We start from the raw sequence: 24,569 nt of genomic DNA on the forward strand, positions 1-24,569 counted from the left end.
GAGACTCCCATGAAAAACAGGAGTGTTGGCAGGTATGCTTCCAGCAGCCTCTACCTAAACATCGATTTTTCCTTATATAAACACATAAATGTTATTGACACTTCATTAATTTATATAGCATTGTTAATTATTTATTAATTTAAATTAAATGAGACAAATATGCATTTGCCCATAAAAGAATGGATATATGTATCAGTATTTTGATAATCAATATGCTTATATAATAATTTAAGCCCCTGCACTTTATTTTTGTTGACTGTTTTCCCATTTCCCAAGGATTTACTCTATACTGAAGTTTATTTATTATTATTTTTTAGATCTGTGTGCCAATTTTACTCCAATAAAAGTATTTTTTTAAGAATGCGCATGTGAATTGAACTATGCATGAACCAATGTGTGAAACGTCCGACTGACATTAGGAACATGCATAAAGAAACATAAAATACGAAATAGCAGAAAACAGATCATAAGAGTGTGTATGCTCATTATTTAAACCAATAATCTGACAATATTTCCATTTCAAAAGTTCTCATTGCTGGGCTTCACAGTGGTGTAGTGGGTAGCACGATCACCTCACAGCAAGAAGGTCACTGGTTCAAGCCCTGGCTGGGTCAGTTTCATTTCTGTGTGGAGTATGCATGTTCTCCCCTTGTTCGCGGGGGTTTCCTCCAGGTGGTCTGGTTTCCCCCATATGTCCAAAGACATGCGCATTAGGTGAAATGAAAAGCTAAATTGGCCATAGTGTATGTGTGTGAATGCAACAGTGTGTGGGTGTTTCCGTAAACCTGCTGGACAAGTTGGCGGTTCATTTATTAATTAAGGAGCTAAGCCAAAAAGAAAATAATGAATGAATGAATTTTTCATTGGCAGAAAAGATCACTTTACAGCCACCTGCTCCTGAAGGTCTAAATCCCCTCCAGCAGCCTTCGGTCGGAAACTTATTGAACCTTGTGGTATTATCACAGAAAGGCTGTAAGGCACTTCCCAAAACCTTGTGCTCTAAATAAGTCTAAAGCATCATATATGTTCACACTCACTGGCCACTTTATTAGGTACATCTGTCCAACTGCTCGTTAACGTAACTTTCTAAACAGCCAATCAAATGGAAGCAACTCAATGCATTTAGGCATGTAGACATGGTCAAGACGATCTGCTGCAGTTCAAACCGAGCACCAGAATGGGGAAGAAAGGTGATTTAAGTGACTTTAAAGGTGGCATGTTTATTGGTGCCAGACAGGCTGGTCTGCAAACTGCTGATCTGCTGGGATTTTCACACACAACCATCTCAAGGGTTTACAAAGTATGGTCTGAAAAAAGAGAAAACATTCAGTGATCTTCTGATGGCTATTTCCAGCAACATAACACACCATGTCATAAAGTGTGAATCATCTCAGACTGGTTTCTTAAACATGAGTTCACTGTGCTCAAATGGCCTCCACCGTCACCAGAGCTCAATCCAATAGAGCACCTTTGTAATGTGGTGGAACGGGAGATTAGCATTATGGATGTGCAGCCAACAAATCTGCAGCAACTGCGTGAAGCTATCATGTCAACATGGAGCAAAATTAGGATTAAAAATAAGGTGTCCAACTCTAGTCATGTATGTGTGTGTGTGTGTGTGTGTGTATATATATATATATATATATATATATCTATATATATATATATATATATATATATATATATATATATATATATATATATATATATATATATATATATATATAGCAGCTGAAAGGGTATACGTTGTGTAAAACATATGCTGAATATGTTGGCGGTTCATTCTACTGTGGCAACCTCTGATTAAGAAGCCAAACAGAAAATGAATGAATGAATATACATAAGCTTAGTTTGGGATAACAAAAATCTATTTCCAAAGCACAAAACATATAAAAGTTTAAATAGTTTCAGTTACAGTACATTTAAAGTTTGACAATATTAAAAAAACAAAAAACAAGAATGATTAAATAATAAATACATGTTTAATGTTCTCATGTCAGTTTATTCAGCTGTGGCGAACCCTGATTAATAAAGGGACTAAGCTGAAAAGAAAATGAATGAATGTTCTCATATAGTAAAATTGTGATGTTTTTGTAAAGTCATAATCTTAAGATAGAATCATACTGTTTTGATGCCATTCTGTTTGCCATGCACTACTATAATTATTATTTATAATAATACTACACCTAGGCTACAGTAAGGGGCCCATAACGACAAATATAAATAAATAAAAATATATTTTAATTCGTTGTCAATAAGTGATATTTAGCTTATGTTTTGATCTTTAAATGTTGAAACATCCTTTGTTTCTGACATCTTACAATACAGAACACAAGCCATAATTTTGGTGAAATGGTCTTTCAGATATCTTTTAGAAGCTCATCATTGTAAACATCACTGTAAAGGAAAATAGCAATCAGCACAGTTCAGTGATATTTCTTGAGTCTTCAGGTAAAGCGCTGTGTCTGTGCACATGCAGCGAACAGCTCCCTCTATCATCACAACAGACACTCGTGTAGACCAGGAGGTACCTATGCGCGGATGCTGCTGATGAAATATTCCAGTTTTCATTCATAAATGGAAACCTCAAGACAAAGCGGATTAAAGACAAAGGAAAACCACTCAAGGAAATAGCTGGCACCACTCGAATATGTTTGCGGTCATTTTTTTAAGGGCTGTAAAACAGATCAGAGAAACAAAAGCGTGCTCGTGAAAACCAGCGCGAGAAGACACTCCGACAAAAGCTGAAAAAACGGCGATGACCATCAGCGCAAACAATGATTCAAATATCTTTATGGTTCATCTGCCAGGAGACACAACACAGAACCGAGAGAAATCTGAATAACTGAACACTTCTATTGACAGTTTGTAACGCATTTGGAATAAGGAATATTGTGCTAAACTCTGACGGCAAACACTGGACTCCAATATGAAAGCTCTCCTGACTGAACACATGTCGATAATGAAATGAGTGTGCATAGTAAGTTTCTGTCATTGACAAGCAAACCTGTCATTGTGTGATAATGTGTGTGTTTTGCCAGTATACACACTCCTCGTAACAGAAACGATGAGCAACCCCCTTTTTTGTGTGAATTGTTCTGGTTAAACTGAAGTGAGCAGTCAAGACAGAGGCACAGGACAGCGTATCATCAGTCAACACACATCTTTGTGGTGACACCAGTTAGACATGCAAGATTTACTGAGAAAAACGCGTCTGCGGTAAGTTTTCGCGATTATTTGAAGGAATATTAACTACCAGGTGACATTTCTTGACGAATGAACGAGCTTAAATGTAATTTAATACAGTTGAAGACTCGGAAGTTTTAAATGTCATTATGCATTCAACACCTTTTTTAAATGTCATTAGCAAAACTGTCACGAGTGTGAAATAATTTATTTAAACATCTTTTGCCATTTTAGTTGTACAAGATCATCACCGAAAAGTCAACAGTCTGAATTTTCCAGTCTGAGTGGGTGATGTAGCTGTGATGAGGATGCGCTTTCCTCTGAAGAAGATCCGCAAGCAGTTCAAACTCCTTCTGCTGCTCGTTTTACTTATGTTTGCCATTGGTTTCACCTATCTTCACATCAACCAAGGCAAAGCCATCAAACTGCACTTCAACTATGGAAAAGGTCAGTGTGGATGACACAAATCTAAAGCTATTGCTGTCTACTTCTCAAAATAAGACACCCAAGCCCACTGAAACCTTATTAAACACATCATGAAATTGGTATTGTGCACAAAAATCCAATTGTACAAAGTGTTTTTTGAAAATTAGACCCTCTATAATTATCAATTCAGTGTTTCTACTGGGTTTCAGGAGCAGGTTAATGAGGAAGTCAGAACAGTAAAGTAGAGCTGTCCATTGTTAACGGCAATTGAGGATTTTCCCCCCTTCAGGTTAAAGTTTAATTATCTCTTATTTCTGCCCAGCTTACTGCCGATTGTTCCTAACTAATTTGTACTCTGGGTTGTACAACCATTAGAACTACAGATAAGACTTGAAGCAGCTCTGTGGAAAGATGATTTCCCTTTATGCTTTTAAAAGAGAAATTAAGTCTAACCCACAGGCACAATTTGATGAAGGTCCTGAAAGGTACTAATTCAGTGACAAGAGTTCCCCTTCCTTTAATTACTGTCAGCAATAATCATTTACCACACTAGTCTAAGAGCACTTGTGGGTCTTTGAATATTTTTCTGTTATCCTTCATGGTGTATATATATATCAGAGTTGGCATAATGGGCTTTTTTACATGTCCAAAGTGCTATAGTGGATAAAAAGCACAAACATCTAATATTTATTTAGAAATGATGCATATGATTTCTCAGATATTAATACCACTGAATAACATTGGATTAACCTTGAAAAGATAAAGTGTGCTTTAAAATATATACAGTAAAGGTGTTTTAACAAAAGTATGTACATTCTGGTTGCTGTTGTTAAATATGTTGAACTTATGTTTGATATCAAATAATATCAATGTATATACCTAATTATACCCTAGTTTAAGGGTGTTACGGTGACGCAGTGGGTAGCACAATCGCCTCACAGCAAAGTCGCTGTTTTAAGCCTTAGATGGATCAGTTGGCATTTCTGTGTGGAGTTTGCATGTTCTCTCCATGTTCCTGTGGGTGTTCTCAGTGTGCTCCGGTTTCCCCCACAGTCCAAACACATCTGCTATAGGAGAACTGGGTATAGGTGTCTGTTGTGTGAATGAGTGTATATGGATGTTTCCCAGTGATGGGTTGCAGATGGAAGGGCATCCACTGCATAAAACATATGCTGGATAAGTTGGTGGTTCATTTCGCTGTGGAGACCCGAGATTAATAAAGAGACTAAGCCAAAAAGAAAATGAATGAATGAATACCTTAAAGATCTGCTTTGGTTTCTGACATTTAAACACTTTTTACCCTCTCTCATCCAAAAGTACCTCATAATTGCTCTGAGGACATTTTAAACAATTTCTAATTTAGCATTCTAGACTAGCTAAAATTGGATTTTTTTTCTAAATCACAACCTCTCATTAACGTTTACCTTGAAGCCATATGCCCATTTGTTATTAGAGGTGAAGTAATTGTTGTGGTTTAGCTGATAAACCATGACTGTATTTGAGAGATGAATACATTTGTATATTTCTAATTATAGCATAAAGGCTCAAGGCTTTTTTTTCCCTCATTGCTTTTCCACTGATTGAGATTTAAAAATGGGAGAGAGTAGCTGTGAATTCTGTGGCTGAAGTTGACAGGGAGAGAAATTAGAGCTGCAGACTCTTTTAACCCATAGGTTAATGAAATTTGTGTTAAGCTCCACTCAACACACAAGGTAATGCTTATGCAAATGGGGGTTTTGGACAGACGCCATGGTTATCTCAAGTGAGGCGTTCTATAGGTGGGAAGTAAGAGTGCTAAGCTGTAAAAATCACTTGACCCGGTTAGTCATTAGTCAGGAGGGAGGTAAACATCTTGGAGGGCATGTTGATCTCTCTGGACTAAGGTGTTTTGGATAAACTCTTGTTGTCACACTGAAATAAAAATGGCCAAACTTGGGTTATGTAATTGAAGCACAAGACGCATCACCTGAATTATTCATCTCAACAAGCAGTATTGCGCTCCGAATTGCATTTATACTGTGCATCTTGAATGTGAGCCTTTTCATCAGCAGGAGAGATCCCGCATTTGTGTTTAGGTGACTGAACAGTCCGTTGTCTGTTGACTTGGCTCGGGGCAAGGACACATGGAGCAGGTGGTGGTCCACTCAGCACCAAGACAGGAAGAGCATAAACCATGCAGATTTTGACAAGCATTCTGCCAGTCAGAGAATCCAGACAGAAGCACATTTTGACAAAATGAAATCCTATTCAAGATGAATGAAACATTTCATTAGCTTTGCAAATAAAATGTTTACATATGTTAATTTTACAGTGTTACAGTTTTAGATTGGGACTTCGAATTTTGGCTAGAAAAGATAAAAAAAAAAAAACTCACTATTATATATTATGCATTTTTATGTATTTGCAAATCAAAGTGACATAAAAAAATCACAAAAGCATAGTTATTTTCCCTATAAATGCTGTTAACAATGCTGTTGTTCTTTATTTAAGTCTGCCTGTAGCTTATAAAAACATAACCAGTTAGTTTCAAATAAGTATTAAAATAGCTTGTGACTATACTTTGTAAGGTTTCCAAACTCTCAGCAAAAATTCAAGCTCCTCTTCAGCTCCAAATTAAATAGTTGCATCTCTTTGAGTGCAATGCAAAAGTCAAAAAGTGCTGCCTTTACTCTAGAAACACTGTGCTTATATTTGCTAGTGTTTTACACATTTGAGGGACAAAGAAGAGTGTCTTAAGAGAGCATTTACCATCCAGTCGTATAGTCAAGACTGAAATGTCTTTTCAAAGCAGGTCATCTTTTATAACAGGAGACTTTGGTTAAATGTGTTTCAGGACAAATATAAAAACAAAAAACAATAATAACTGATCATAAACTTTATAGCTTATTGTTGATGAAAATGTAATGCAGTGCAGTCACTGCATCAGATGCAGCAATTTTAATAACAAAATGCGTATCTCTAACTTTTGATTGGCTAAAGTCTTGTAATATCATTGGGTTTTTTGTTAAATGGTAATAATACCATGACCATATGTAAAGCCTTACCATAAACTTTTTTCTATGCAATGTTGAATTATTTAAAAATAATTTAGCATTCATTCATTCATTCATTCATTCATTCATTCATTCATTCATTTATTCATTTTTCTTTTGCTTAAGTCCTATTCATTAGGGGTTGCCACCGTGGAATGAACCGGCAACTTATCAAGCACATGTTTTACCAAGCATATACCTTTCCAGCTGCAACCCAGTACTGGGAAACACCCAAACACACTCATCCACACACATACATTCATTTTCTTTTCGGTGTAATCCCTTTATTAATCTGGGGCTGTCACAGCGGAATGAACCGTCAACTTATCCTGCATATGATTTACGCAGCTGATGCCCTTCCAGCTGCAACCCATCCCTGGCAAACATTCATACACACACATACACTACTGCTAATTTATTTTATTCAGTTTCCCTTGTAGCGCATTTGTTTGGAGTGTGGGGGAAACCGAAGCACCGGAGGAAACACATGCGAACATAGGGAGAACATGCAAACTCCACACAGAAATGCCCACTGACCCAGCGACCTTCTTGCTGTGAGGCGACAGTGCTAACTACTGAGCCCCCGTGTTGCCATTCAGCATTCATTTTTTCTAATTTCCTTCAAAAGAAGCAGGTTTGGACATAAACGGTTTCCATCTGACAGTGATGACATGTATACAGTATCGTTTACATTTAGCTCTCAAGCATATCAATGGCATCTGATATCATTCAGTTAAAATTTATAAATCGAATTTGAAGGTAAATAGAAGCATTGTTTTTGTGTTCCTCTGTGTATCTCTTGGTTGTGCAGGGCAAGTGACTGGCTGGCTGATATTTATTAATATTGACATTTGTTGTGAAAAAGGGTTGCATGGTTTACTTGTTCTAGTGTGATACTAGGGAAACTAGTGTTTTTTGCATGCTTTGTGCAGTTGTTGTTGTACAGTATTATACATTTCATAGTATTCAGTATTTTCTGATGAACACATTGGATTTGCTTTCACAACAGTTTATATATGAGCAATATCACACTCGTAGCAGTGCAATATGGCTTTTTTGCGTTTATACAGTTCGACTGCATAATCATGTATATAAAAAAGAAAATTAAACACAGAGAGTCTACAAATTCTTTAAGGATCTTCCTTTTGCCATTCATTTACAACTGATGTCAGAACAGCAGAAATCATTGCTACTTAATAAATTCACTAGTATTTGAATGATTCTCTAGCGTAATGTCTAAAGTGATGACAAAACAGGTGGATTTGCTGACATTATAAAATAGTCTAGAAACATTTCTCAGTATTTCTCTGTTGTAATCGGGAGATCACAATAATTAACTAAGAAAAAGCCAAAGCAAAGCAAACATTTCCAGATTACTGTGATATAAGTACACCACTACAACATATAATAATAATAATAATAATAATAATAATAATGCATTTTTTTAAAGGCGCCTTTCTAGCAACTCAAGGACACCGTACAATCAACAAGAACAATAAAACAACAAGAGAAATAATAAACTACACAACATTAGTGCAGATAAAATTAAGTATTAAAAGCCATCTTAAATAAGTGGGTTTTGAGTTTTGATTTGAATAGTGTGAGGGAGTGTTTCTGATGGCAGGTGTTAATGATATAAAATAGAGAGATCGACTTAGAAAGTCACTTACCTGTTTTATAATGTTATGATCAGCTGTAGTTTGAAATTACACTGAGTTTTTCTCCTCTATGGGCTTATTATGTGGTCACTGTCGCCATCTTGTGGCAGAACGTCAACCGTCTTTGCTCTGCACAGTATGACAGGCTGATGGATGCTGATGCACTGTAACTGAAATGATAAATATTTAAAATAGGCACTGTCCTTATAAATAAACTGCATAGTTGGTCTAAACAACTACATTCTCACCTAAAACAGCCTCAAAAGTACATTTTGTTGTCAAACAGCTGCAATATTTGTCAAACTGTAGTGATTTTATTGACCTGCCGTCACTCTATGTGGGCGGAGTAATACAGAAGGGTGAGAAGGCTATAGGAGTGCTGTTAGAGAGCCAGACAGAACTGTTGTATAAATAGTAATAAACTTTTATATATAAATATAATTTTTTTAAATACATACAGTGACCAACATTACTGGCACCCTGTAAATCAATGTTTACATTTTTTAGTACACCAAAATTTAAATTCCATGATTTATCCATTAAGTATAGCTCCGATAAGCAGCAAAAGGTTGTTAAGCGTCACAAAATAGAATAGTGGTTGTAACAAAATAAAACATTGAAAATTCTTTTTTACAATTAGGCCAGTAATTAAGAAGTTCCAAACAAATACAACAAATGTTCTGTATCTGCCTGAAAGAGGACATGTGTCTTCAATGTTTTGATGCAGGCAAATAATACAGTTCAAACAGCATACAGGATGATTGGAATGGTTTTACAAAAATACTATGCTAAAAAAACAGTACAACATTCAGTTGACAGACACTACTAGACCTTTAAGTTGACATTTTCTATGATCAAATTAAAAAGAGACAGTGCTTTTCTGTAGCAAACAAACAAGATGGGTCTTGTGGGGCTAGTTTTTTTTCCTGCTAGAGGTCCTAGACATGCTGTTTAGATACAGTACACAGCAATGCAGATTCCATCAAATGCAGATAAAAAGAAAATCTGACTGCCTGATAGACGAATTATAATGGGCCATGGTTGAATCTCCCATTACAATGATCAAAAACAAACATCACAAAACAATACAAAATGGGTCACTGAGCACAAAAGTATGGTTCTTCCATCGCCATCCCAGTCTCCTGACCTGAATCCTGTAGAAAATGAGAGAATGAACTGAAAAAGAAAGAGCACCAACATGGATCAGAGAACCTGAAAGATTTGAAAAGATTCTGTATGGAAAAGAGCTCTCTAATCTCTATCTAGGTTTCCTCCAGCATCACAGGCACTATAGGAGAAGATTTACAGTAAAGCTGCTATCTGGGCAAATGGAGGCTGGAAAGTATTGAATAAAAGGGTGCCAATGATGTGTTTTGGAAAAAAGAAAACATAATGAGTTTTCTTACCCATGTACCTTTGTTTGATTTAAAACAAAGGTTTTATTTATTGTTTTGATTAAAATAAAAGGATACAAAAAATCCACATTTATTTTTCTAGCTCTCTTTGTTCATTTGCTTTATTTTATTTTGCTCAGGGTGCCATTAATGTTGAGCAAGACCGCATAAGTAAACCTATAATTTAATTTCCCAATGACGCAATAATTCCCAATAATTTATTTTGTTGTGCGGGTATATTTTTGGGAACAGTCCAAAAACCATTAGATTGATAAAAATGACTCAATTATGTAAAAATGATAAGAATATTAAGTAAAGATCATGTTCCATGAATATATTTCATACATTTCCCACTTTAAATATATATAAAACTTTTTTATTAACTTATTAACTTATATAATATATAAAAACTTTTTATTAACCTATATTAACTTAATTAAAATGGTTTCTAATTAGTAATTTGTATAGCCAAGGCAATTTTCTCAATATTTCAATTTATTTGAACCCTCATATTCCAGATTTTCCAATAGTTGTATCTTAGCCAATTATTGTCCTATCCTAACAAACCAAACACTAATAAAATGCTTATTTTCTAAGCTTACAGATGATGTTTAAGTCACAGTTTCTAAAAATAGACACTTATGACTGGTTTTGTGGTCACTTTTTTGTATTTACAGTTTTATATTTAAAACATTTTATTTGATAACATGTTTTATAAAATTGTAATTGCTTTATAAATATAATACAACCTTTAAGAAACAATAAACTGTCAATGTAAATACAGTAGATCACAATAGACACTGTGCATCTTTTCCAGGGCTGAGATTTTGTTTACACCGGTTTAATTTAAATAGTAACTACAGCTTTATTCTCATTAATGATGTATTCACAAATCTGGTCTGTCTCATTGACATCTGTGTATTTTTGAAAGTCTTGTAGACTTAAATTATGAATTACAAACATAACAACTGCTAGGTATCGTGGCACGTCTAAGTATCACAAAACTTGAAAGCTCACAAAGCTGAATTTTTTAAGGCATTATACTGCAATTAGAAAATCACTATCTGTGTAAAACTCGTGCTATCATTGGTAGTTAAATCAGTTTGCTCATATAGTACCACATTAACAACTTTAAGCTGCACCATGCGTTGATTCATTCATTCATTCAATTTCCTTTGGCTTAGTACCTTATTTATCAGGGGTCACCACAGTGGAATGAACCACCAACTGTTCCAGCATATGTTTTACGCAGTGGATGCCCTTCCAGCTGCAACCCAGTACTGGGAAACACACTCACATTGACACACACAAACTCGTACACGACTCAATTTGTCTATCGCACCCAGCACCCATAGGTAACCCACTCAAACACGGGATGAACATGCAAACTCCACACAGAAATGCCAGCTGGCCTGTGACTCAAACCAGTGACCTTCTTGCTGTGAGGCACAGTGCTAACCACTGAGCCACCGGCTGCAACATGCAAATTATTATTATTATTGTTATTTTTTGTTCTCAAATTGCAAATGTTCAAAGAACATTGTTTTGAGCACTGTCTGAAACATTGGAAATAAAAAAACTACTTTAAAGACTGCAGAGTTAAAGAATACCTTCAAAGCAAACCATGGTAGATTGCAGAACTGATTGCAATTGACTGAAATGCTGTTCCACACACAGTTCTGAATGAATTCTGCAAGTATTACCACATAGATCACTTCATAGACTTCATCTCACTTAAATGAGAGGCAGTTGACTCACTGATATCCAAAAATCCATTCATGTGTCACCTACTCCTGCTATGAAGTTTGGACTGTAGCCGACCCGTGTGTGGGTCGCATAGGTTCAGGTGTGAAGCCACTGGGCTGTTCAAAAAATGGATAAGCCCATCTGTGCCAGGCTCATTTCCTCCTTCAGCAGGTTATCACAGATGTTAATACATGAAATGAAACTGAGCTCCAAGCCCTTTCAAAACACAATATGATAAATCGGGTCACAGTTGAAGCTCTTGTCAGGTCTGGGTGCCTTTGAGTGGTACAGCATGTTTCAGACACCCTAACATACTGCAAAACATATAAAGATCTTTCAAAATATATATAAATAAATAAAAACTGGCTGCATGTCATTGCCTTTGATTTCGGTTGCTGGTGACTTGAATTCACATTGGTATTCCTGGAGGCAGCGGTGGCTCTGGCTTTGGGGCTGAAGTTGTGCTTTGCGTGGCCCGAGTCCAAATGTAGAGGAGCCATGATCATTCCTTATTCCTGGCTCTTTTTTTTAGGCACAACCAACAATGGGAGGTTGTGAATAAAAATGTAATAAATTTGCGTTTAATGCTGAAAGCTTACAAGCTTTATTTTAATAATCTAGGCGCATAAAGTGCATGGTGCAAAAGCATTAAGGGCTTAAATCCCCTTTTGCTATAATAAGGACAGAAAAATATGGTTTGCGCCTCAGTGCATGGTCTCACAGGGTTGTGCTTATTCTCTTAGTAAGTTGTGGGTGTGTTTTGAGCATAACATGCTTTAAACTAGAGGTCTGGACCCGACCAGAGTTCTGCGCGCGGGAATAAATTTCCGAATAAATCATGGGAGCGGTCCGTAACGGGTTTAATTTGGGACGGGAGCGGGCTGTCTAGCAATATCGCGGATATTGCTATGCGAATGAGAGAGAGAGAGAGCTTTGCCTGTGTGTGTGCTTGGTGCTTGTGTGTGTGTATGTTAGTGCGCGCGCGAATGAGAGAGAGAGAGAGAGAGCTTTGCCTGTGTGTCTACTTGGTGCTTGTGTGTGCGTTAGTGCGCTCGCGCGCGATTGAGAGAGAGAGAGAGCTTTGTCTGTGTGTGTGTGCTTGGTGCTGTGTGTGTGTGTGTGTGTGTTTATACAGACAGCTTGGCTGTCTGGACTGTATAGCTGGGTGATTTTCGGTTTTGTTCTCCCCCGCTCTTTAGCGGGATCGGGCGCGGCGGGCAGAAAACGGGGCGGGTCGGGTAGCGGGACAACAAATTCTTAATATAAGCGGGAGCGGTCAGGTTTGGGCTAAAACCTGGCGGGTGCGGGCGGGAGCGGGACTCAAAATTTAGTCCCGCGCAGATCTCTACATTAAACCAATCCGAGTCTCATCTCTCATTCCCTTTAAGAGTCGCTTGTTACTTGTGACAAGTTGCATTTGCTATTTACATGGCAAACTTTGTAAAAAGAAAACTGAACGCTTCACTAGCGAGAAAACAGTTAAACAGACCATCTGCAGCGCAAGGATAAAGAATGAGCCTCGTCCAGTCATCCTTTTTACTGTCTGCTTACGTTACTTTTACTCTTTACTTTACACTCACTCCTCAATTTCCAGCAAGCATATAAATTAACAGTAATAACCAAGTGTCGGAAAAAACTGAGTTATATCCAAACACACGTTCCTTCGTTCTTATGCTCCATATGGTGATGCATACGTCTTCAAAACCCAACAGGTGGACAAATCTAAACTTGTTTTTTATTAAAACAAATATAAATATGCATATGATGAATAATACTGATAATAGTAATAACATTATACAAATGCAAATTGTCATGAATAAACTGGAAAAAGCCCCCTGTCATGAAGAAGGCATGGAGGCAGTGGTTTTTATATTTATGTAGAAAATAATAATTTTGTAACATTTTAATCCTTTAATTTTAATACTGCTTATCCTGAGTGTATCAAGCAATGTTTAAGCATTTGGACCTGCATAGGTGCTTAACTAATGTCAACCCGGGCTCATTGTGGAAACGTAGCCCTGCGGACGTTTTTGCGGACCGCGATTTACATCCCGGGACGTACGTATTAGAGCGTTTTTTGTTTTTGCGGATCCGCGAGAGGCCGCTGTGCGCGCTTTTTCGTGTCTCGGGCACCTCTCGGGAGCGCGCGGCGTTCGCGCCTGCGCCGTTCGCGCCTGCGCCGTTCTCGCGCGAAAAGCGGCCGGATCGGAAAAAAAAAGCAAAAGCCCTCGTCTTCGATTTCGACTGCGTTTTCGGATTCCGCCGCGTTCTCGCCCTTATTTTTCGGATTACGTTTTTCGTCTTACCTGATTTCCGTAACCTGCTGTTCCCCGGACTCGATCCCGGTCATCGTCCACCGCGACCGGCTCCGGCTCCTCCTCCTCCTCCTCCTCCGGGGCCTCCGCTCTGCCGACGCAACACTGTGAGCTAAGCAGACAAACTGATTGCATCGGGAAAGCCCTCCACTCGGAGGCGAGTCGTCGGCCAGCGAGCGCGAAGAGGAGGGGCGGAGCGGCGCCACACCGCCCTGCAGCGTTCGCTCGAAAAAAACCAAACGCAGCCTTTACGTACCTCCGGCCACGTAAATCTCGGTCTCCAGAAACGTCCGCGGGGCTACGTTTCCAGAATGAGCTTGGGTTGACTAATGTGCTTTACGCTGGACTTTAGACCAGCTTTTAGTTGGTTAATGGCGCAGACGATTTCAGTTCTTCAAAATAGCAATGCACCAACACACCTCTCGTGACCCCACTCTGGCTGCTTTACACTACTGCGTTAAACACACGCTCATGGTCTGGCGCAGCTTTCACGCGATCACATACCCTACTAAACTATATGTACACTATACCTTCTACATTTATCATGAAAAACACTGAAAATTATTTCAAGAGTTCTCACTTAGCTGATGATTGATTATAAAGCATGTTTGGTATGCTGTGCAGGGCGAGAGGGGAGTTTGAGCTCAGGTAGATCTTAAAACTCCCCTACTGTAGTAGCTATTGAAGAGAAAAGGATTGCTATAAAGAGATTACTTACTAGAAGTATATCTATTGTGCTGATTTGGGTTAGTCAGTTAACTTGAGTTGCATGTTTTTGTATGGTGGGAGGAAACCAGGGGACCCGGGGAAACCCACACAAGCACTGGGAGAACATGTAAGCTCTGCACAGAAATGTTGGCTGGGTAAGGACTAAAACCAGTGACGTTCTTGTTGTGAGGCAACAGTGCAAACCACTGGGCCACTGTGCCACCCATCTAAAGGAGGAGTGGTGGAAGAGAGATTCTTCAAAACGAAGATGGCTGTTATATGGAACATCATTTTTGTTGACTTAGGAATCGTCTGATTGGTGAATCATGAATTGGCTAATGCAGGACCATCTGTGTTCAATCATAAGCACATGATTAGTTTATAAAAATAAGCTACCAAAACACTTATAAAAACACTCCCAAAATTAGTTTATAAATAAACTTCACTTATTTTGTTTCCAAAAGTACAAGGTATTTTTTATAAGTAAAAAGTTACTATTGGTTTTAGACATTGTGTGTTGTAATTTCATTTGTTCAATGTACATGTTCAATAAATAATCATAGATAGTAGCTAGTATGTGTTTACTTCAATTATTTTAAAATCAAGTAATGTACCTTTTGTTTAAAAGTCTCTCACCTGTAATATGTGAGAATATTTACTGCACAAAACCTGTCAGTGAACTATGAGGGCAAAAAAATAAATAAATAAAACAATCGTTCGTTAATCATAATCAAGTTAAATTTAATCGAGATTTTGATTTTAGGACAAATTGCCCAGCCCTACTATTTGTTATTAATGTTTCACTAATTTGGATTAGTTGATTTCCATACTTAAACCATGAGCAAAATGTCAGAGACTGGCAGTGGATTGAGCATAAATAATCTTTTTTTTTTTTACAGGTTGTTTTGCGGTAGGAAGGAATGGAAAGTTTTATCCGTGTGTAGGCTGATAGTGCCTAGTGCAATAAGCCAGTTGAGTTGTTCCTTAGAAGATGGTTTGACATTCAGTCATGCTATCATTATATTATTTTCTCCTCCTGTCAGTCGCTCTTCTAGGTTGAGCTGTGCGAGTTTGGGCTTATGTGGGTAAAAGCTCAATATTGTTATTCATACTTTTAATAAGGATGCAATTGATTGAAAGAGATTTTGCAAGTGATATATTTTGGAATTATGCTCTATTGAACTAATTTAGCTTATATATTTAAAAGTATGTCATAGTTTTAGCAACAAAAAATGTTAAGAAGCATAACTGCTTTCAGATCTGGTAATAATAAAATGACATGTTTTATGAGCCCCAAATCATATTAAAAATGTTGATTGTAGTAGTCAGTCTTGACCAGTAGCAGTAGCAGAGTTAACACCCCACCTATAAGGTTAACTGAACTGAGAAACAAATCGCTTTCAGAATTAGTATTTTTCCCAGCTGATAAATGCAAAAACACTGACAGCCAATAAGAAACCATTAGATTATAAAGGCTTGTAGAATTAAAGCAGCAGACAACATTGTGGAGAAGCTCACAAAAAAAAAAACACTTTATATATTTTTACTTTTGAGTCAGTCTACAGTCTACAGTATCAGATAAACAAGTAAACAACTGTTGGTTAATTAAAATAATTTTGTAATTAGGATTTAAGCAGTGTGACAAAAAGTAAAGTTTATTAAAAACTAATTTCAAGAGGGTCACGTGCTTATGATTGATCACAGCTGGTCCCTCAGTAGCTAATGCATGATTCACCAATCAGATCATTCCTAACGCACTATAAGCTACCAGAGTTTCTTACTTTAGTTATCTTCGTCTTGAAGATTCCCCTCTTCCACCCCTACTCCTCCACCTTTCCTTTATATGGTGGCACGGTGGCCCAGTTGTTAGCACTGTTGCTTCACAGCAAGAACGGTTCAAATCCTTAAGTTGTTAGTTGTAATTTCTATGCAGAGTTTACATGTTCTCCCTGTGCTCGCGTAAGGGTAACCGGAGTTTCCTCCTACAGTCCAAAAACATGTGTCATAAATGAATTGATCAACCTAATTTAGCAGTAAAGTAGAGCTCTTAACCTGCAGTATATCTCTTTATAGCAATTTATAATCTGTCATCAGCCCTAAATAAGAGGGGAGTTCTCGAGACCTACCTGAGTTCAAAGTCCCCTCTCGCCCTGCACACGTGAGGGAGCCCCTGGCTTCTAGGATCTTATGAGCTCAGGGCTCTCGCCTGGGACAGCATGCCAAACACGCTTTATGATCAATCACCAGCAAGTGTGAACTCTTGAAAAAGTACCTCGAGCATCGAGGGAACTATGTCTGCCCTGTGTTGTTTTCACAGTTAAAAATCTCAATCAAAAATCACAGATGCGCTGTGTGGCGTTCTTGCTGTGAGGCAACAGTGCTAACCCCTGGGCCACCATGCCACCCATCTAGGAAAGGAAGAGGAGTAGGGTGTGGAAGGGGAGATTCTTCCAAACGAAGATGGCTGTCATATGGAACTTCACTTCACTTGTAGTACACCAGGGCCACATCTGTCACAAACATGATTGTTACGAGGTTTCTGATCACTTTTTTTTCAGTGAAAGAAGATGAATTGTTAACAAAATTTCTCAGTGAAAATGTCAGTACTCTGTCAATTAATTTATAAGTGCGTGCTTATTTTTTAATAATAATAATAATATTAATTATTATTATTATTATGTTTAATTTTAATATGATTATTTTATAATTACACGTTGAGTGCCCAAAAAGCTCTGAATAAATGTAATGATTTTCTAATATTTAATGACATTTTAAGCCGCCTCTGTATTTTAGGATTAGAAAATAAAATATGATGCTATTATACAATTCATGACAATTGTAATGACCTCAATACAAGTGTGTTTATGACAGATTTATGATAAGTTATGTTTCATTGTAAATTTGCCATAACAAGGCATCACAAACAATGTCATCTTTGAAATTAAAGAACTAATCATTATAAAGGTTTCATAACACCACCTTCTTATAAAGACCACCTTCAAGTAAAGTGTTACTCACAGGTGCTTAGAAGTCAAAATAAACTCCCCCAGAAAATTTGCTTTGATGAGATGTTGTAAAATGCCTGTTTGAAAGATTTTCTTCAAAATTACATCATATCAATTTGTTTTTCTACATTTTTGTCCCAAAATTAAACAAGCCATAAGTCATAACATGCTAAATCACTGTCAATGCTAATACATTATCAATAGTTATTTTGTTACGGTTTCTAAGTGAAATAAACTTAAGGCAGTAAAACAACAACAACTTTTTTTTTTTCTCCTTATTCTCATAAAATTATGAATGCAGGGGAAATTATTGATGAAAAGAGATATTTGTTATATTTGGGTCGCAAATCTCTATATGGACTACTCTTTAGTACTCCTTAGTAGCTAACATTGTACACTATAGTGATGCACAGTGCTTAGGTATGAACCCTGTGAATTAATAATTGACAAAAGAGCTTAAATTAGTGTTTGTACTCAATTTAAATATAATTTAAGTCAGGTCCTGAGGTGTTCTTATACATTTCCAGACATAAAAATCCCTTTGAGATGCCGCTTGTTTTTTTGCTGGCTTATTTTCTTTTATTCTTTTTTGAATGTTGGATAAAGCATTGTTTACTCCTTAGGTAGATTTATAGATAGATAAACTGGGAAATATGTCTTCATAGATCTCTACTCTGGACTGATGTGTGGGTGTAATGGATGTGTTTCCTTAGCCTGCTGATGTGACGAAAGCAAGAGTTTGCTTTGTTGTAAGCGTGTTGTGGCAAATTGGGGCAGGTATCACTTGAATCACTATTTCAATGTGCTGAATTATTCCAAGAGCAGTGAAATAGCAGGTCGATGGCGGCAGAACATCTTTCACAAATGCAGTTCGGAAGCTCTTGTGCCGAAATTAATTGGAATATGATGTACATCTGGACTTAAAGCTTTAGTGTTTTGCAATAGTTGAATTTTTGCACTGTAATTGCACAACTTTTTTTTTTTTTTTTTTTTTTTTTACAAAGTTTAAGAGAGTTGTCAGACATTAACAAATGAATTCATTAGAATTTTTTAGTTTTTCATTCATTCATTTATTTATTTATTTTTTCTATCTGTTGTTTTCGGAACATTAAAGTATTCTTCTTCTTTTAAAGGTGCAGTAGGAGACCTGCCAAAATGCTAACCATTAGCATAATAACTTTGAAAACACAGTCCCTCCCCTGCCGTCCAAAGCCATGCCTCCTAAAATCATGAAAGCGCTACTTAAAGATGACAGTAGACATCCACTTTACAATACTAAAATTCTGAACGAAAAACTGCATTATATCTAGCACATTTTCATATGTGTAACTGGCTAGTATGTAAAAATACACACAATCATTTAATGAGTTGCTGCTCACCCCTTTCATGTGAGATGAACCCACCATGGCGATGCAAGCTTCTTTGTTGGCAAATTATGTACTGTACACCCAAGCAGTTCAAAAGAAAGGAGGTCCCGACACTCTTCCCCCTTGATGTCAAAAAACCATAGGGAACCATGAAGAGAGGAGCACAAAGAGAATGACAAGAAGCTGCTAGTGTATCATACACAGTATATGGGACTGGACTGCAATATATTAACCAATACATTTGACAGTCAATTTTTAAACAACTAAACTAAATATGGCATTCAAAGCTCTGATAGTTTTCTCTGAATATGCAACATTTAGTTTCTTGCATTGAACATTACTTAATTCTGAAAAAAAAAAACTGCAATGAGTTGTTCTTTATGCTATTTTAGGCTCAATTATAGCATAACAATTTATGGCATAAAATATATTAAAAACAATAAATAAACAAACAAACAAACATTGAGGGAAATTATATTTATAAGTTTATTTGTAAGTGTCTTTAAAAAAGCTCCAACATGAAGCTACGGTCACACTAGAGTTTGTTTGTGCGAAATTCAGAAAATTTGAAAAGTGAAAAGTGGCGGTAATAAACAAGATTATTAGGCATTAAAACAGCGAGCGATTGCTCCATGTTTTTAAATTTCTGTCCAGAGAGGTCATGTTTTGATCCTCGGTTGGTCTCGGCAGTCAAGTGATTCGATTTCGCAGGTCAGAGTTCACCAAGCTTGAACTTTGCACCGCAGCAACCTGCGAAACTTAACGCATGACCTTGCGTTTCCCGTCTGACGCATTCGCGTGCGTATGAATGGAAGTCTATGGGAGGAAAAGCCCAGTGTGAATGCAGCTTTAGCTGTTGTTAGACCCCAATGTTTTTGTCATGTGACCTTCCCCATGTGCTCCTTTGTTCCATTTCCCACCATTTCCTAATGTTCAGTTGTTCCACCTGTGTTCCTCTCCTGTGTATCATCAGTCTCATGTCCTTGTGTATTTATATGCCTTAGTTTGGTTTAGTAGTTGTCTGGTCTGCACGTTAAGCATTGTCTTCACCCCATGTTGGTCCTGAGTCTCCTGTGTTTCCTATGTTCTTCCATGTAAGTGTTTATCAATAAATCTACGTATTAGATAACACTTACGATCCTTTGCCTTCCTGATAAAGCCTAGGTGTGACAGCTGTACAGTAGCTCCTCCTCAATGGGTCATGGTTCTGTCTTATGTTTATTTCATTCTTACTTTGTGACAGAACTCTGACACTCTCGTGTTTGTTTTCTCTTCGTGAGTGCATTGTTTTGAGTTTGCTTGAACCATGGATGCTTTTCTGTGTTGTGAGCGCACAGCGTCAATTCATCTTGAGCTGGGGTCCTTTCTTCGTACCTCGCTTAAATGATCTAAGATTATTTGGCAGATCCTGGATCTTTTAATCCTGATAACTGATCTCTCGCTAATTTGGTTCTTCAAACAAGTTCGTGAATCAGATTAAAACGTCTGGATAAACCGATCTGAGATTGCTGCGTGTGTTGTGAAGGACAGATCTACCGATCCTCGAAATCATGATCAGCAATGCAACGATTGGCTGACGGCACAGCAGCGTAATGACATCATCTGATTAATATTCAATTATCCATGTGAGCAAAATTACATCAAATTAGCAGTAAACGGCTTGTTAAATATGACACGCAATAACCTTCCACATTTGTTGTGAGCTGCAGGCTTTACACTTTCATGTGTCAAGAGTATTCATCATGTATTTCAATGCAAATCAATGTATTTAGTTCTACATTTAGAAAAGATTTTCTTTATTATAGTAGCCGTTTTTTAATCAGTGTAAAGAATAACTGGTTGTTTACAAAAGCATTTTCATATTGGTAAAGGCGTCTGCAACTTTTGTGAAGCATCAAATCACTGGCATATTAACTATGAAAACATGTTTATGACTGCTGAAATGTATTATTGCTTTAAAAAAAAGTCACATATTGTGCATTACTATTATACACAATTTGTACTAAAGCGATCTAAAAAGTTAATATCAATAAGTTTTCTCTTTGCACCACCAGGTGGCAGTCTTTGTACTTTCATTTCGAGGGTGCTGATTGCATACGTTTTATTAATATGTATAACTTTATTTATTTTATTAATGATATAACTTTATTTTTATATATATATATATATATATATATATATATATATATATATATATATATATATATATATATATATATATATATATATATATATATATATATATATATATAGTTAAAAAATATGTACCATTTTCCTAAGTGTATATTTCTACTACTGTAAGAAAATATCAGAATTCGGAACATACTTTCTGTATTATCTTTGCTTGAACTGAGCCGATCTAATCCTGTTTATATGAATTGAACCTGCTCCCGATCAGGTTTGACCTAGCAGAACTGTTGCTATGACAACAACTCTCGGATCAGCTTTGAAGAACGAAACGATCCTGGATCGTGTCAAATCGTCAATATCCAAATCCAGCTAACCGAGTAATCCACGTACGAAGAACGGACCCCTGTGTACTTATGTCTAATTTGTTTTGTGTTTAGCACATGGCTCATGTTTTTTTTCCCATGTGTTCATTTGTCTATTAGTTAGACCCCGCCCGTCTGGTTACCTGTTCATTTTATTAATTTGTTTCACCTGAGCTGCTCGTTTTAGACTTTGTTTGCTTCTCTATTTATTCTCCCAGTTTGCTGTTGTCTGGGCTGATTCGTTTCTTATGTTACATGTAGTTTGATGCTTGTCTGTTTTTCTGTCCAGGTTGGTTTTATTTTGTTTTACTTAAAATGACTATTTACCCTATCATGGGCTTGTTTTTTTCCAGCCCTGTTGGCTGTTATCTGGGCTCTGTGTCCAGTTTTGTGTTCCTAATTAATAAAGTTTATTTTTATTGCTGATCTGCGTCTGGGTTCTGTCCACACACCTGACACAATGGGTGTTTCTGTTTTGTCACATGTGGCTGTATGTAATTTTCCTGATTATTTCCATTTAACCTGTTTATTATTTAACTTATTTTTTTATTTCCATGTAAGCTAAAATCCTAGAGATATTGCCTCTTAAAAAATGTAGTAAAATGAACATGAATATTGCAGAATAAGTATTTGAACTTAGTGTTAAATTTAAGATACTTTAATATAACCATTTACTATTGGAGACTTTCATAACATATCATCATGAAGACTTTAGTACTATATTTAGACAATGCACATAGAGGATTTTGTTTAGTGTTTCTTTAAGAATGTTTCAGAAAACTTATTAACAATGAGGTAAAGCTAAAGATATAACTCCTGAACAACTTGGCATTGTAAAGGTTTCAGCAAACACAGCCCTGGTTCTCAGATTAATTTGTGTTAGCTGTTAACATCTCTGTCCTCTGTGACCTTCTCTCAGACAGAGTTGTTGCGTTATCACATCTGTTTTACTTCAAGTATTTTGCATCTAGCTGATTTAATTGGTCCCACAGAATCAGTTGTGGATCAGCCTACAGAAGGTGATGTTCACAGCTCTGGTCCTTCTGTAATGTTCTCTCCTTTTACTGTGAGACCAGCTGCTGTTCCCATCGGGATTGTGGGTATATTGGTCTACCCACAGAGTGAAGATCAGTGCATATATATTGCTATATATAGTATAACTGCTTTTAACCTAATGATAGATTTAGGTGACCTGATTTAGGTGTTGTTTTAAAGTCAAGACCTGCAGCACTGAATTGATTTTTGAAGCATTTGGCTGCACTGTAACCCCTAATGGCAGTTGCAAATCACAATCTTCAGGCAATGGTTGAGGGACTGGACAGTCTGTTTTCTCAGCAGGAGATCTGTCTCCTCTTCCCTTTCCTTTAATCTCCCGTTCACCCAATGTGAAACGTATAGTATCTCTCTCTCTCTCTCTCTCTCTCTCTCTCTCTCTCTCTCTCTCTCATTTTCCCAAACAGAGAAATCTAACATATGCATGTATTCAGTTATAAATATTAATGGTTCTGCCGCATTCTCCATTCTTTCAGAGCTCAGAGGCTCAACTTGAGGACTCAAGAAAAACCCATTTCTGAATCTCCACATAGGTTCATTTGTGATGAACTGGGAGGATGTATTTCTGCCCCACACTAAACATGAGTCTATCTCTTGTTTATTGCTGTCAGACACAGACACAGACACACAGACAGATGTTGGGCTGTTTAGCAATGTTATGCTACGACACACTTAAAATTTGTTTGTACACCAAAGCTTCACCTGTATTTTAGTAACTTATGTTTATTAACAGGCACTATATTTATATTAAATGACATTTAATGTTGTGTATTGTCTGAAAAATCACTGGCTGTTTTGAATACTTTGATGTTGTGTTCAAGTCCTTTAGTTGCTCCCAGTGGCAAAGCAGAATCTTGACATCTTTTAGCCACTGTGAAACTCCAATATGCACAGCATGTTGGGAAACCAAAGAACTTTTAGGACCAGGGGGCTTTTTTGTCGTTTTTTAAACAGCATAAACGTTTACTGCTAAGGACAAACCAAAGACTCATACACAACAACAGGTCCTGCAGGGACAACATGGAACCTTGAAAGGCAAATTCAGTTTTTCAAGATATTAAAATAGGGGTTTAAAGCGCACGTATGATGAAAATCATCTTTTGTAAGCAGCCTGGACAGGACTGTGTGAAGGTGTCCACATTGGGGTGATATAAAGACAATAAGCCTCTTTTTTATTTCCTGATATTAAAATAAAATCCAAATCCTTCCAATTTTGAGGCCCATTGCAACGTGACATAAGAGTGTGGTTTCCCTGCCCACTGAATTGATTGACATGTATCTATGTATTAACATGTATCCATAGTAACGTGTATAATGATATCAACACAGACAGGGCGTGCGCAAAGCAGCTGGGATTAAAAGATCTGTTCAGCTCGCTGTAATTATCAATCATCATCAAATGTGATCAAGAATGAGTTTTAAAAGTTTAAAACTTTTTTTTTTTTAAACAGTGCATGTTTGTACAATTATAAAAGAAGACCCTTCCATCCTGGTTTGTGGACATTAAATCAGGTTTATTAACATAAACGAATATTCATACAGCAGTGGATATTAACTAGTATCCTGTTACATTTGCATGCAAAAACAGTGCAAAGTTAAATGCGCGTTGTGTGTGTGTGTGCATGAACGTTGTAATGACATTGTGTGACTCATCGTTGCAACTCCACAACAAATAAATCAAATACTCATTGGGAAAGTTCTTACTGTAGTATTTCTCACAAACGTTACTTGAGATCTGCTTAATGTCTGGGTGGGGAGAACTAGAGAACTAGTTAAAGGCACAACAGCTACATTGTATTCAGAGCAGAAAATCCCAATATTCTGAAAGCTATAATAAATAATCTGATGGTTGTTTTGAGCTGAAATTTTTACAGACACATTCTGAAGACACAGACTCATCTTAAATCTTGAAAAATGGGTTAAAATAGTTGCCCTTTAAAGAATCAAAAAAAGGTCTTGATAAGACTTGATAGTTTGGTTTGACAATGTAAACTGTACACAACTGTAAACCTTACACACCTTAAAATTTCTTAGTTAATTTGTTAATTTTGATATGGGTATGTGTAATTTATGTTAAATAGCAAAATATTAAACTATCCTTAAGCATTTTTTTGCCAATTTTAAAGGAATTGAAATTATAGTCATAATAATGCTTAAGGATAGTTTAATATTTTGCTATTTATTGTG

General features: G+C 36.8%; 1 protein-coding gene across 4 annotated transcripts in view; it reads left to right on the top strand.

Moving 5' to 3' along the window:
- b4galnt4b (beta-1,4-N-acetyl-galactosaminyltransferase 4b) overlaps positions 1–24,569 on the top strand; it is a 205,774-nt gene that overhangs the window by 10,464 nt on the left and 170,741 nt on the right. For 2 of the 4 annotated variants that reach the window (XM_087261773.1, XM_087261776.1), the window contains exons 1-3: positions 2,501–2,980; positions 3,114–3,219; positions 3,421–3,633. In XM_087261773.1, coding sequence (XP_087117899.1) covers positions 3,489–3,633 — 145 coding nt within the window. In that variant the 5' untranslated portion in view covers positions 2,501–2,980; positions 3,114–3,219; positions 3,421–3,488. Of the gene's footprint in view, positions 1–2,451; positions 3,220–3,420; positions 3,634–24,569 lie in introns of those variants that run through there. The other 2 variants (XM_087261772.1, XM_087261775.1) reach the window with 2 other exon arrangements.

Source organism: Danio rerio, chromosome 7 (assembly GCF_052040795.2).
Source record: "Danio rerio strain M-AB ecotype USA chromosome 7, GRCz13ab, whole genome shotgun sequence".
NCBI lineage: Eukaryota > Metazoa > Chordata > Actinopteri > Cypriniformes > Danionidae > Danio > Danio rerio.